This window comes from Clupea harengus, chromosome 26, assembly GCF_900700415.2.
Source record: "Clupea harengus chromosome 26, Ch_v2.0.2, whole genome shotgun sequence".
NCBI lineage: Eukaryota > Metazoa > Chordata > Actinopteri > Clupeiformes > Clupeidae > Clupea > Clupea harengus.
Window position 1 is genome coordinate 9,978,598 of NC_045177.1, and position 14,840 is coordinate 9,993,437.

Below are 14,840 nucleotides of genomic sequence, written 5' to 3' on the forward strand. Positions count from 1 at the left end.
GGGTTACACACAAATTCCCAAGGAAATCCCAGTGCACCCGGCCACGAGACAAGACAAGACAAATGAATGCATTATACAGCAAGAGGGACCCTGGTGAGAGAATGTCATGACTATCCAGGCTCAAGTCAGATTCCATTTTCTTCATGAGACACAAAAGAAAAGAAGTTGCTTGCTTTACAATGCTGTGTTTTAGAAGGCAATTTAAGTACATTTACAGAATGAACAAAAGACAATGCTTTAATATAAGTTTCACTGAGAAATTCTCAAGAAAAGAGAAAGGATGAATTAATTATGAACATGAATATGATCGTAACATTTAGCATCATATTGGTTCTCAGAATCTTGTACAGACCACCTTTTGGATATTCACCCACAATTTCCCTCTCATCAAGCAGTTTAGGAAATGGTCTGATCCAAAACACTGTGATCTATATCTATAATAGAAATGATATTCACTGATTAAAAATATGCGGCTTGGAAAGAAATCATTCTGCAAGGAGGAGACTGGAAATGATCTCAGACCCCAAAAAGACACACTATCCTAGGTTTGGGCTGCCATACCTTACTGCCTGCTGGTCTCAGACCCCAAAAAGACACACTATCCTAGGTCTGGGCTGCCATACCTTACTGCCTGCTGGTCTCAGACCCCAAAAAGACACACTATCCTAGGTCTGGGCTGCCATACCTTACTGCCTGCTGGCCAGAGCCTGCGGTGTTGCAGATGAGAAGCTGGATCTTGCTGGTGCCGCCCTGGTTCAGGAACTCTGAGGACAAGGTGCCAGAGGGAGGCAGCCTGTGACCCTCTGGGCCAGAGGTGTAGGGGGAGGAGGGGAGGCTGTGGTGGTACCCTGGGAGAGAGAGAGAGAGGGAGGGAGAGAGAGGGAGAGACAGAGAGAGAGAGAGAGAGAGAGAGAGAGAGAGAGAGGGAGAGAGAGAGATGTTTGATGTTTAAAACCCCTTCATTGAACCATCACCTGGATCAAGGACATTGTCATTTACTTTTTGTGAAAGTTGACTTGCCCTATAATGTATTAAAAAAAATGAGATCTTTCAACAAAAATCACCAGGCTGCCAAAATATTTAAATAAGAAAACAATTTGTGTGGCAGGCAGCCATTTCTATTTCATTAAAAGGAATCCATTAATATTCAAACTTGCACAGGGTTGCTCTGCTCTCTCTTCCCAATGTCTCCCTTTAAAGCCCAAAGAGAAATGAACAGCTATCTAATCAGTCATGCTTGATGCCACACTTCAAGCTGATACTTCTGCTCTGGTTAAAAAGCTTCTGAAGCCCACTGGTGCAAAAGCAGCGAATGCTGTAGAACCCCATAAAGTAATTAAATGTATTCACAGATAATTGTAGTGATATGTAATATGTAATAATATTTGTACTGATAATGTAATACATTATTACTCTATTGGAAGTTAACATTATTGGGTTAAACTCGTTTCTGCAGAACCCAATAATGTAATGACTTTCTCCACTTAACTACTGTCAATAATGTAACAAAATTCAATAATGTAATAACGAACCCAGTAATGTAAACCCTGCAATAACATTATGCTGTATTTACACAAGTTAATCGTTGAACTGGGATTTATGAATGATTCACTGAATACCAGTAGAAAATGAAGTGGGATAAAGCTCTCCTTTGGTGAGAGTCTCGCTGAAATGGTGCTCTGGCTCAAACCAACTCTGGATGGCTTTTGACAATTCATGTGAGCGACAGACATTGAACATAGAACAGACAGGTGAGTTCAGTTCAACTCTACTACCTTTTTTTTTCAATATCTAAAAATCCCAATTTATAGTATAAAGAAGCTCACAAAACGGAAAGTAAACAGGTCAAAATCACTGTTTAGGTGCTAATAAAGATGTAAGTGCTGTATTCCATTCAGTAGAATGCCGCTTGAGGTGGTTTAGTTTACTGTACATACAGTTGCAGCCTATCCTAATGAAGTGCAATGCATTTATTTATTTAGATGTTCAAATGCAATCAATGCATTTATTTAAATGTTCAAATGCAGTCAATGCATTTATTTAAATGTTCAAATGCAATCAGTGCATGTATTTAAATGTTCAAATGCAGTCAAGGCATTTATTTAAATGTTCAAATGCAATCAATGCATTTATTTAAATGTTCAGATGCAATCAATGCATTTTTCTTCCCTCAGTGCTGCATTCTGATTAAATCTGTTCATGTCTGACAAAACATTAAGCTCACTTTAATTCAGAGGACTGTGCTGTCATCAATTAGCACATAACTGAAGTATGAAGTGTGACTATCATTGAAATAGGCGTGGAAGCAACGCATAAATAAAATCAGTGCTATGTTACTATTATTTATCTATTTTAGCTATGCAACAGGTAAGCCTATATCAGGCTAAATGTATAGCTAAATATATATACCTCACCACTAAGATTCTTAAGGGCAGAGGTTGTTTGAAGACACCGGTATGGAACAATTAATGACCAGATTGAACTCAACGTTATGCATCTCGGTAGTACTGCATTTAAGTACATACAACATAGAAAGCTTCAGGAATGTGTGTGTGTGTGTGTGTGTGTGTGTGTGTGTGTGTGTGTGTGTGTGTGTGTGTGTGTGTGTGTGTGTGTGTGAAAAGGGCTGTTTCCATTGGTGCTTATTTCATTATCTATTGAGTCGTCTGTGGACTTGGAGGACCTGGCATATGGTTCCCACGTAGCAATTCCCCCATCTCAGGGTGTAATCACAGGTGCTCAGTTGGGCCGTCGAGGCAATTAATCACTGACAACCTACATCACCTACACGTAGGTGTGTGTCCGAGTGTGTGTGTCTGAGTGTGTGTGTCTGAGTGTGTGTGTCTGAGTGTGTTTGCAATAGGATGTGAACATGATGCAATTACCAAGCACGAAGAGGAAGCTGATGTGATTTCATGGTTCGATAAAAGAAAAAATGTTTTGTTGAATAAAAGACTGCAGACCAAAAAAAACTCTTAACTTGTACACAATTCGAATATACAAAACCAAAAGTGTAAATGCTTCTGGCCATACAGAGATGGTTTTGTAAGAGATGGCGCTTTTAAGAATAAGGTCATAGGTTTGCGTTTTCACAAAGACATTCTCCGCTGCGCTTACAGGCACATATTTGCATACGGAGTGACACAATTCTTAGAGACAACATATCTGAGCTATCATGGCAGCCATTAAAATAAAAACATCCAAAGGAATGGTTGCAAAGAAGCCTGCGTATGTTTGGCAGATCTCCCCACAGGCCACCAAGTGAGTCATGGATGCAACACATTTCCCATTCTGCTTTCCAGTAAGTGGAGGGGTACAAAAGGACACAAAGGTTCCAACTGTCAGTTTTGAGGGGGAAACAAATCGCTGCTTCAGAAAGCAACAGTGGAGAGAGTATGTGTTTATTTGATCAACATGAAGAGACAAATGGTGCTGTTTTCCCTCCTTTACAGTTTTTGTGGCAGTTTGTGTTGGCGTGGTAACAACTCTTAGATCCCCAAGACCTGTGATTCCTCTAACAAACTGAAAACAGAACTTGTGTGAAGAGGTATGCCTCTGTGGTAGGCATAGCAGGTTCCCAGTCTCTGCTCCAGGATGGGAGGTGGACCCAACACACACACACACACACACACACAGACAGACAGACAGACAGACAGACAGAGAGAGAGACACACACACACACACACACACACACACACACACACACACACACACACACACACACACACACACACACACACACACACACACACACACACACACACACACACACACACACACACACACACACACACGCGTACATAGACACACACACACTGACACACAGAGTTTCAATCAGCATCTCATTCTCCTTGCCAGCTGGAGGAGAGTGGCGAGGCGGACCCAGGACTGAGGCAGCCTTAATTAAACAGCTCGGCCCCTGCGGTGTGAGAGGGGGCACCCCGCCTGGGCTATCTGGTCCCCTCCCTCCCTCCCTCCCTCCCTCCTCTCTCTCCCACCTACATCTCAGGTCTGATACCTGCACATGGTGCCGTTCCTCAAAGCCCGCCAGCCGAAAGGCTTTTCACCGTACGCTACGGACCCCTTTATCGCTTGCCATGAAGTTCCTTCCCTTACAAACAAACTGAGCAAAAATAATATGTAGACTATCACAGGGGGAAACGTCAGCTTTGGAGCTATGGTATCATACAAAGAAGAAATGGAGTTTGCCCAAAAAAAAAGAAAAAAAAAAGAAACCAGCGTTGAAATTTGAAGATCTTTATCTTCCCTGCAAACATCCTGGGAATACGTTTCTCACCAGCATTCCTTTTGTGACCGTGGCAAATGAGTGTTGAAATGGAAACTACAGAAAGTGGGCCAGCGTGTGGGAGAAGTCTTCGCAGTGATTCACACCTCCTCCCAGGAGACCCGCGGTCACACTACAGGAGGTGCGCGCACAGCAGAGGAGCGGAAGATAGCAGTCAGACCCGAGAGTGACTGGAGGATGCTAACTGCAGCGCTGTCTCTACACAGGCGAGGCTAGGAGAAAGAGAATGCCCTCATGAGAGAGAAAACTCCTTACTCATCCCCAGCAGAAGTTACATCGCTCTCTCAACACAGATGTCTTCTCTGCTGGCGTGTGTGCAAGTTTTATACTGAGGACTACATTAGTACATACTTGCAGAATTATTTATTACTTAAGGGCTGAAAAGACACACGCAAGACCACAATCAACCAGATACCCTTCAAGTGTCACGTCGATCACTTTAAACACGAGGCAGCTCTGAACAAGCAATGGTTATTGAAAAGCTATCTCCATTGATGATAGTTCATAAATAGATGTATTGCATAATGCATTCCGAAGTTCTTAGTTGCCTAGTAATGGGAACGCTGGCGAGTTCAACGCCACTCGGTCTGAAAAGTTTTTGGTTTTTTACCATATTCACAATTACATTTTTGTTGTATGTTTGCATTTAATTTGAAATGTATTGTTTGGAGGATAACCCCTTGAGATGCAGCATCTCGTTTTCGAGGGGGTCCTCAAATAGTTTAGTTAAGTTCACTTAAGCCCACGGGATCACATGATACAGACTTGAATTTTGTACGCAATGTCACTGCTCATTTTCCAGTAGGGTTGACCAAATTATTGCTTATGGTGTCTTCGAGCAAGGAATCAGTGCTCAGTATTGTATGTATGAAAAAATACACGGATAAAGACAAAATCTCACACGATTACAAAGAGAAATCTAAGACATTTTAGTGACCAAGCGTTTTTAACTGATGTATTCCATAGCGACATGCACTGTACTTCTGAGATCCTCGATATTGAAATGGCACTGGACTTCTTTCAGTCATTCAAAAAATGCACCATTCAAAAAGCTTCGAATAAAGTTTTCACCCAAATTGACCTCAGGAAAGGAACAGATGAATCAGTCAATGTTCAAATGAGTTGATGGCACAGCACACCTTATCGAGATCTAGGAAGAAATGGTCTTTGCCTTCTCTCCACAGCAAGAGATGACCATCAAAACTCTTTCCATAAGTGGTACCTCAATGGTGTAATGACCTACCTTGTGCTATTCAATCAAGTGACAGCCATGGTACACTCAAATACATCTGCCGTATTAATAACTTCTAAATAACTACTACAATCAAGTTCACCCGCTTCTTTCAGTCCACTCAAGTTAGCGTGAGTTGACTTGCAGTGTGGTCAAAGGCTCATGTAAATTTTAGCTAATGCCATTAAAATGCCTAAAAGTGTATTGATTATTGATTGAGTGTAATCCTCAGTGCGGTTCAGAACACAAGTGTGTTTCTAAAAGCTTCAATGATAGGCTATAATGCGTTCTGCAAACTCTGTCGCCTCGACGCAGACCTGAGATATTTCAGTTTTGAAAAGGGAGTGCAACGTGCTGCTCGAATCTCACAGTGATAGCGATTAGACATTTGATGATATAGCCAACCAGTTCCTCTCAAAGCTAAATAGCCTCCAGCTATATACAAGCTAGAAGATTTGGAATTGAACAAAGTCGGGGCTTACACAGCAGACGGTGCCTGTGTGAACTGTGGAAGACACAAACAGTGACTCAAAACACCCTTCATCCTGCCAACTGTCATGTACGGCATGATATATCCAAATATGCTGCATAAAAATGGAGTTTCTCTGGTGATGAGTTATGCATGTCGCTGTTTCTCTTTCTTTCTCTCTACACTCTCTCTCTCTCTACTCTACACACTCTCTCTCTCCACACACACACACACACACACACACCACACACACACCACACACACACACACACACACACACACATCTCTTTCTACAAATAGACACACTCATGACATAAAAACACACACAGGCTCTATGATATAATTTTTTGAACATTCATCGTGTTTGTTTTTGACAAAAGTGTCCTCCTTTTGAGGGTCACGGCAGTGGTCACCCTAATGTAAGGTCGTTTCTCAGACTGTGAGCTGGATAACTGCTAATTGTTAACTGGGAGATATATTACACTTCTTATTGTTGATGTGACAGGAACTTGCATGCAGATTGGCATAACGTAACGTAACACGCTAATGTAATGTAAAACCTGTCTTCAGATCAGTCTACAAATGATTGATTTGATCTGAGCAATTATGTGATTACCTGTGCAATCACATAATGATATAGTATCTGCTTTAAGCAATAAGAAACACAGTACTACCCTTTTTGTGGATCTGTCAAAAGCTTTTGACACAGTTGATCATCCTCTGCTCTTACAAATAGTATCATGCTGATGACACTATTATGTATAGTATGGTTGACACTGTTCAGCTAGCCATTGAGAACCTGCTCTTCAGGAAGCTCTTACTAATCTTAAACTAGTACTTAATGAAAATAAAACAAACTTCATGTTGTTCAGTAAACAATAGTTTGCATTGTTCCACTGCAAATGGATCTAACACTGACAGAGCCACTGAATATAAACATCTTGGCATCTGGCTTGACGAAAAGCTTACATTTAATTACCATATAGATAATCTTGTCAGTAAACTATGACAAATAATTGGCTTCTTTTACAGAAACAGAACCAGCTTTCCTATGATTAGTCGGAAAAGTATTGTTGAAGCAGTTGTCATGTCGGTGCTGGACTAGATGTAATTTATAGAAATGCCTTCGTCGTACCTTCGTCCCTTAGACCCCTGGACACGGTCTATCATTCTGCCCTCAGAGTTATTACTGGTGACGGCTGTACTACTCATCATTGTGTCCTTTATGATAAAGTGGGTTTGTAATCCCTAGCAGAGAGGCAAAATAAACGTTAGTTTCTGTTTATCTATAAGGCCATTGTCGGAAAGCTACCACTTTATGTCTCAATGAAGCTGGACAGGAATTCTGGGCCCTATCCAACCCGCTCAAATGACTGGCTTATGCTTCAGGTCCCTCGTGTCCACTCTGAACTGAGAAAGTCAGCCTTTTGTTTTTAATGCCCCATCTTCCTGGAATGATCTTCAACACACTCTAAAAAAATCAATTCTCTCCTTTGCCACGGACAACTCAAATCTGATGATCACAAACCTCCCTGTTTTTCGCTGGAAACTGTCTTTTGATGCTATTTGTTTTAGCTGGTTTACCATGTTTACTATGTTTTATCATCTTATTTAGGCTTATTATGTTTTATTTTTTGTTTTGTTATCTCTGCATCACTGAAAATGAGGGCTACCCTCAATGTATTCCCGATAATTAAATTGAGAATAAATGAATGAATGGATGGATGGATGGATGGATGGATGAATGAATGAATGAATGAATGAATGAATGAATGAACAAAAGACCTTCCAGTCCTATCTTGGGTTCATGACCCCCGCCAGACCCCATGTGTGCACTGTACCTCACTCGTGTAGATGCTGGGGGTCCTTCTTGTTAGGGGACACGGAGGCCAGATTACTTGTCAATTGCAGAATGCTAAAAATACGGAGCGCCACTAGGAGGGAGGGGCTAGACCAGCAGGGTCACAGACGCAGGTGACCTCCCGGCACCTTCCGTGTGGGAGCGCCGCTGTGGCGTCAGATAGCACTGACCTGAGCTGTCACCTGAGCTGTCACACGTAATGGCTCAGGTCCCGTCACATGGATGAAGGGACTTGTTCAGCACCTGCTCCCCCCCGTGTCTCTAGCTCAAACTCATATGAGTTTAGATTTCCCACAAGGTGGGAAGACATGGACCTGTTTTTGAGGACACTCTTTGTAGAAGGCTGCCCTCTGGGAGAGGTAGAATGAACAAATAACTGCCCCACAGGGCTGTTTTAGACAAGATGACAGACACTACTAGTCACATATGACATGCAGCAACGGACGTTGGCAGAGGAAAGGACTGATGATTACAATCAGGGTGTTGTATCCTTTTGTAAATAGCTGAAGACCAGTCTGTTTACATGCTTCCACTGATGTTGACCTCTGTCAACCTCTCCTGGGTGCTGGGAATCTGCAACACCGAAAACACCAGATACATACTGTGGGGCCATTGTTTCCCTTTAGCTTTAAGACATACCTTCAGCTGCGAAGACTAAACAGTTCTCAAAACAGTCAAAACCATCTCTGTGTTTATGCTTTTCCAGCAGCAACTTCAATCCTGTAATGCACTAAGGAGCTTAAGAGTGTCTGCTCTCAGAGAGTGCAAGGAGGGTCTTCATCAGGCGCACAAAGATTTGATGATGTGGATAAGGGCTTTTGTGGCGGTTCTACCGGAAGCCTCCGTTATCTGGTGTATCAGTAGCTTCCTACAGAGGCCTGCTCCACCACTCCTATCCCTGGGGATGTGCACTCCCCCCATAGTCACTCTACGTGCCTGTCTCAGACCAGGCTCTGGGCTCACCACAGACTCCAGAGCAGTCTCCACTGGACCAACTTGATGGACATTTTGATTGCTCGGCAGAGAAGGCTGTCTTCTCGTCTCTCTGGCGTGAGATCCCCACAGGCAAAAAGAAATGAATACGTTTTTCTCCACTTTCCCATGGTTCATTATCTTTGATCAATTAGTTAAGTACAAGAACAAGAAATATAAGAAACCAAAAAATATTTATTAGATATTTACTTCTAATGTAGAATTCTTATTTAGTTATTTTATTAGCTATCACATATTGTTATTAGCTATTGCATATTACATATTACATATTGCATATTAGCTATTTTTTTTATTTTGAAGGACCAGCCAGTAAATAAGAAGCCTGGCTTGTTACTAGTGGATTCCTTCACCAATGGTTTGACAGCTGCTGTGTTGGTTCGAAGACAGGCACTACGGTAACCTTTCCGGTTCAGTGCTAACTGAATTCTACATTCTAATTTTAGCCATTATTAGCCTAGGTGCTAATTACCTGGCGTCTCCTGCACAGTGGCTTAATATTGCCCCCGGAATGAGGATGTAATAAAGGCCTGCCTGTGGAGGGAGATGATATTTCCAGGGCCATCACTCTTCCTATTGTTGGCAGACCGGGCAATGATGCAGGGAGCCATTGGTGTCTATAGCCATTCAAGGTCATGCAGAGAAAGAGACCAGTTCTGTCAAAGCAGAGAAGGCTAACAGAGCTCACCGCTACATGCTTGTGTAGGTTTCTGTATCATAGATTCATGAAAAGCAACAGGTTCACTTCATTTGTTTTTGTTATTCACTTGTTATATTCACCAACTGAGAAATATTTAAGGGTGATCTACTAGTCCAATCTTTGCGGAAGCTTCAGGAAGTTGTCTTGTGATTTCTGTGGCTGTCTTTACACTGGACATTGAGAGTTGGATGTATAACAGATTACTAAGTACTGCCCCTTATTACCTAAGTGAGCATTTGGTTTGGGGAGGTGGTGGTTGGTCCTTAGTTAATTTTACGGAGGCATTTAGTCTTATATATACTGCAGAATGTGTTGTTATAGTGCGTAATGTAATTATATATTTGGTTCTCAACCCCAAAATTGACAATTGAACGCTTAATCTTATTTTTTCAACGGTGAACATGCTCTGTCTCTCTGTATTTCATGACTTCAAAACCATGGAAGTGTGGAGATATTATTCCAGTTATTTATTTATTTAAGTTCAAGCGCAGTGCTTGATTTAATACATTGCTGCATTACCCAGTAATCTCTATCAAATATATCAAATAATTACCGTTATTTGATACTTGATACCAAAGCGACAATAAGCAAAAGTCATTACACGGAGGGACAATATCTGATTATGATATCCTGTCCTTACGGCATTCTTGACAATTGAGAGAGAAAGCAGACGGCAATATTAAAAACTGATTATTTAACTTTAAGAATTGTGTATAAAACTTTCGGAAAGTGCATTTGTGCAGCTCCTACATGGCCTGGCCTTTGGTGACCTTTCCAAGTGGCTGGGGATGGGAGAGGAGTAATTGCTCATTAACTGAATGCATGTGCGATCGATGCTGTGTCCTGTCACCATGGGAGAGGGGGAGATGGTTAAGCACTTCTTTCCTTGTTATTAAAGTTTCATTTGGAGCCACTTTCCCTTATGTGGTGTGAATGTGTGAGGGTGCTCCATAAAGCATATATTTAAGTGGAGATAAACAGCAAGGCTTAACACTACAAGGCTTAACACTACAAGCACCAGCCTGGTTTGCCTTTGAAACATCCCACCGAACACAAGCAAGCACTAGAACACAAGTAAAAGCTTTGTGACGGCAAGAATGCCAACCCGTCACTTCATGACACACACCTACACTGTTGGATTAGCTACGACTAAAAACCTTCCTATGGCGATACAGGTCCCCTCACTAGCCTTCCTAAGCCCCATGATGTACCCGTCCACGTATAGGCCTTCCATTGTGTCTCTTCGGTTGATTACGCACCGACCTTCCCCAAATCCCCTTCCCAGCCGATCGCCTGACTTCACGCTGTGTCATCACTTTCACTCTAAAGCCGATGGGTGATGATGGTGGTGGTATCTAGTCAGCACAGAAAACTCAATTCATTGAGTTCCTTAATTTCTCATTCTCCCTTTCAGCAGTCGGTGCATTATTAACCCACCATCATCTGGCAGGAGCACTATACACAAACCTTGTATTCGGTCTACACTGATATATAATCAACATTCGTGCTGAGTGTGGATTAGCACGGCTCACGGCCGTTTATTGCTAAAATAAAAATAAAAACTCAATATTTTCCAGTAAACCTCAAAGCAGGACCACATCAGGTCATTATCATATCTACTTTTTGACACTATTGTGAATCATAGCGCTGAGCCTCCATTCGAATTCCAGTGAGATTGTAAAGCATGCAGCTGGCTCATGAATCAAACAATGGATTTAAGCTCTTAAAACAAATACAAACACGACGGAGGACACAAACACCTCGGAGTGTCGGAGTGAAATATTCGCTTGCAGCTCGAGCATCTGTAGAGCCAGCCCCTGCTGCTGCTGCTGCTACAGACTGGCCAGCCAGCCAGACCAGACGGGGCGAATTTTTTGGCGGCGTTGCCATGGTTACCTGAGAATCGTGCTGAGCCTCCCTTGCTGTAGAGGGGCGGGGTCTGAAAGGCGTAGATGACGTCGCTGTCGGCGATGCTGGTCAGGTCGTCGTCATCGGAGAAGGAGCGCTGGAACCCAGTCGGGTAGATCTCAGTCAGAATAACCTGAGAGAGGAAGGAGAGAGGAGGAGAGAGGAGGAGAGAGGAGGTGGGGGGAGGAGAGAGGAGGAGAGAGGAGGTGAGGAGGAGAGGAGGAGAGAGGAGGTGAGAGGAGGTGAGAGGAGGAGAGAGGAGGAGAGAGGAGAGAGGAGGAGAGAGGAGGAGAGAGGAGAGAGGAGCGGAGAGGAGGAGAGAGGAGGAGAGAGGAGGTGGGGGAGGAGAGAGGAGGAGAGAGGAGGAGAGGAGGAGAGAGGAGGAGAGAGGAGAGAGGAGGTGAGAGGAGGAGAGAGGAGGAGAGAGGAGGTGGGGGGAGGAGAGAGGAGGAGAGAGGAGGAGAGGAGGAGAGAGGAGGAGAGAGGAGGAGAGAGGAGAGAGGAGGTGAGAGGAGGAGAGAGGAGGAGAGAGGAGGAGAGAGGAGAGAGGAGGTGGGGGGAGGAGGGGGGAATCAGTGATTAGAGACAGAGACGCCGCTGTGGTTTGAAGCTCTGCAGTGTGCATGCAGAGGACACGCAAGGCAAGGAGGACAGACGGGACACAAATCAAGCATGAAACATCTAATACCCCTACAAACACACGCATATACACACACACTAACATGCCCCTGTGTGTACACAAACACTCTCGCTCTCTCTTTCTCTCTCTCACACACACACACACACACACACATATCAGGGGGATCTAGAGATCCCCTCAAAGAGCTCCGTGCCTAAAACACTGTTGTGATGGCACTCTCGCTCGCTCTCTCTCACACACACACACACACACACACACACAGACACACATCTGGGGGATCTAGAGAGCCCCTCAAAGAGATCAGTGCCTAAAACACTGTTGTGATGGCACTCTCGCTCTCTCTCACACACACACACACATACACACACACACACACACACACACACACACACACACATCTGGGGGATCTAGAGAGCCCCTCAAAGAGCTCCGTGCCTAAAACACTGTTGTGATGGCACTCTGGTAATTCCCCTGTTACTCCTCCTCCAGATCTTTCAGCCGCCTCTCTCTCTCACTCTCTCCGAGGGCTGCCGTCGCGGCTCAAACAAACACACGGGGCCTTGTGCTGCTCATCAGCACAGCACGCCCAGCCATTACTCTCAGCGGTGGGTCTGTTGAGAACCTCCCTCCCTTTCTCTCTCTCTCTCCCTCTATCTCCCTCTATCTCTCTCTCCCTCCCTCCCTCTCTCTCTCTCTCTCCATCTCTCTCTCTCCCTCTCTCTCCATCTCTCTCCCTCCCTCTCTCTTTCTCTCTCTCCATCTCCCTCTATCTCTCTCTCCCTCCCTCTCTCTCTCTCCATCTCTCTCTCCCCCTCTCTCCCTCCATCTCTCTTTCGCTCCCTCTATCTCTCTTTCTCTCCCTCTCTCTCTCTCTCTCTTTCTCCCTCCCTCTCTCTCCCTGTCTTCACTTTCTTTTTTCTCTCACTCTTCCCACTTCACTCTCCAGCCCCCTATCTCTTTGTCTCCATCAGCCTGTCCTGTTGCTGTAATCACTGTCTCGATCCCTCTCCATCTCTGCGAGGTCTTGGGCCGTGGGTTGCCCCCCGGAGTAAGCTACAGTTGCTGCTGTCGGCCTCTAGAGGGAGAGTTTCTCTTCGCAGAGCGGAGCTGAACCCATTGCCCTCCACCGTCTCGCCAAAATACTTTGACTGTGCCAATCTGCAGGGTCTGCAGGGAGAGCCACACATGGCTTGGAGGCTCAGTCTCTTGACAAGGTGTTGCTGAGGTTAGTCATTTCCCTCTTCTGCAAAAGCAGCAGTACGCCATCATTAAGCCAAGCATTCAGTCAAGTCCCAGACACCTGACTCTGGAGAGAAACATCGGCGAAACTCCAAGATTGAGTTCAGTGTGTGTGCGATCCAGGCGTAACTTCTGATCATCGATGAGCTCACCAAACATGCGATGCAAAGGGATTAGTGATTTAGTGCATTCATTCAGGTCCCAGAAAGCTGGAAAACACGACGCAGAATCAGCCACGAGCACTTCAGGTCTCACCTCTATTATTAGAAGCAAACCTAAAGCAAGAGGTCTCAGATCAGGCGTTAAGAGACATGAGGCAACCCACGTACCGGAGGGCTTTTACAGCCCCTGTAAATCTCAGCATGCGGCTCGCTGTATGGCACTGCCGGGGTTTCTATGGCGATAACGCAGACGTGCTGCTGACCCACTCAACCTCTTCTCGGCAGCAGCTCTTTATTTGGAAAACGACAAGAGTGGCGCACCCATTTCTTTATGGGACACGATTTAGTGCGTTTACATCCTACAATGTTTCTGAATAATTGGAATCACCACCCCCTCCCGGGTCCCATAATCACTCTAAATTATGAGGCAGGGAATTAGGAGGATGAGAAAGGGATGCCCCCCGTCCCGGCGTCCCATCCAGACACATTCACCACCAAACACAAAACGATCCACATTTACACTACCAAGCAAGTGCCGCAAGTTCCACACACTTCACTGAGGAAGCCAATGTTGACAGCTCCTTTGTCCGAACCGCTGCTCTACACCAACTGCTCAGAAGCTAACGGCTGTGAGAATGCAGAGCCGTGTCGTCGCTGCTAAGTGAGCTGGGTTTGGTCTGAGTCCCTGTGGTTTAGTGGGGAGGGTGACTCCTCCGTGAGGAAGACTGTGGAGCAGCGTTGAGTCACCGGCGGAGCAGCAGGAGAGGGGAGTCTGGGGGGAGCCCCATGGGAGGCTGACTATGAGCGGAGCGCTAACTCTAACAGACTCCCAGGATCCTCCACTGCAGCAGACTCAATGGGGTCAGAGAGAGAAGAAAGACTTTCGGGGGGGGGGGGGGGGGCATAAAGAGGGTCTGAGAGAGATGGGGAGATAAAGGGAGTGTGTGCGGATGAGGAAGACGATGGGCGTGTGTGTGAGGAAGAAAGAGAGAGTGAAGGAAAATAAACGTGTGTGTGTGTGTGTATGCGTGCGTGTGTGTGTGTGTGTGTGTGTGTGTGTGTATGCGTGTCAGTGACACGAGTCTATATGGGTGTGACTGAAAGAGAAAACAGCCTAGTAGGAAGGCACAATGAGGCTCACAAAAGATTATCAATAATTGAGCCATCGCCATGACAACACCTAGTTTTGTGGTGACTGACGTGTAAGTCAGGACCCATCCATGAAGGGAGCAAGAGTTTAGGGGGATGCATTATTAAACTGGCACACTGACAGGAAGTTCATAAGAGTGTGTATCTACAGGATATGTGTATACTCTGGTTCGGAAAGCATGTGTA

At 44.7% G+C, this 14,840-nt stretch overlaps 1 protein-coding gene across 1 annotated transcript in view; it reads right to left on the reverse strand.

The window, feature by feature from the left end:
* usp43a (ubiquitin specific peptidase 43a) overlaps nt 1-14,840 on the reverse strand; it is an 83,110-nt gene that overhangs the window by 18,680 nt on the left and 49,590 nt on the right. The window contains exons 6-7 of the mRNA XM_031563793.2: nt 11,454-11,598; nt 686-848 (exon numbers count right to left, since the gene is read on the reverse strand). Of these exons, the coding sequence (XP_031419653.2) occupies nt 686-848; nt 11,454-11,598 (308 nt within the window). The remainder of the gene's footprint in view (nt 1-685; nt 849-11,453; nt 11,599-14,840) is intronic.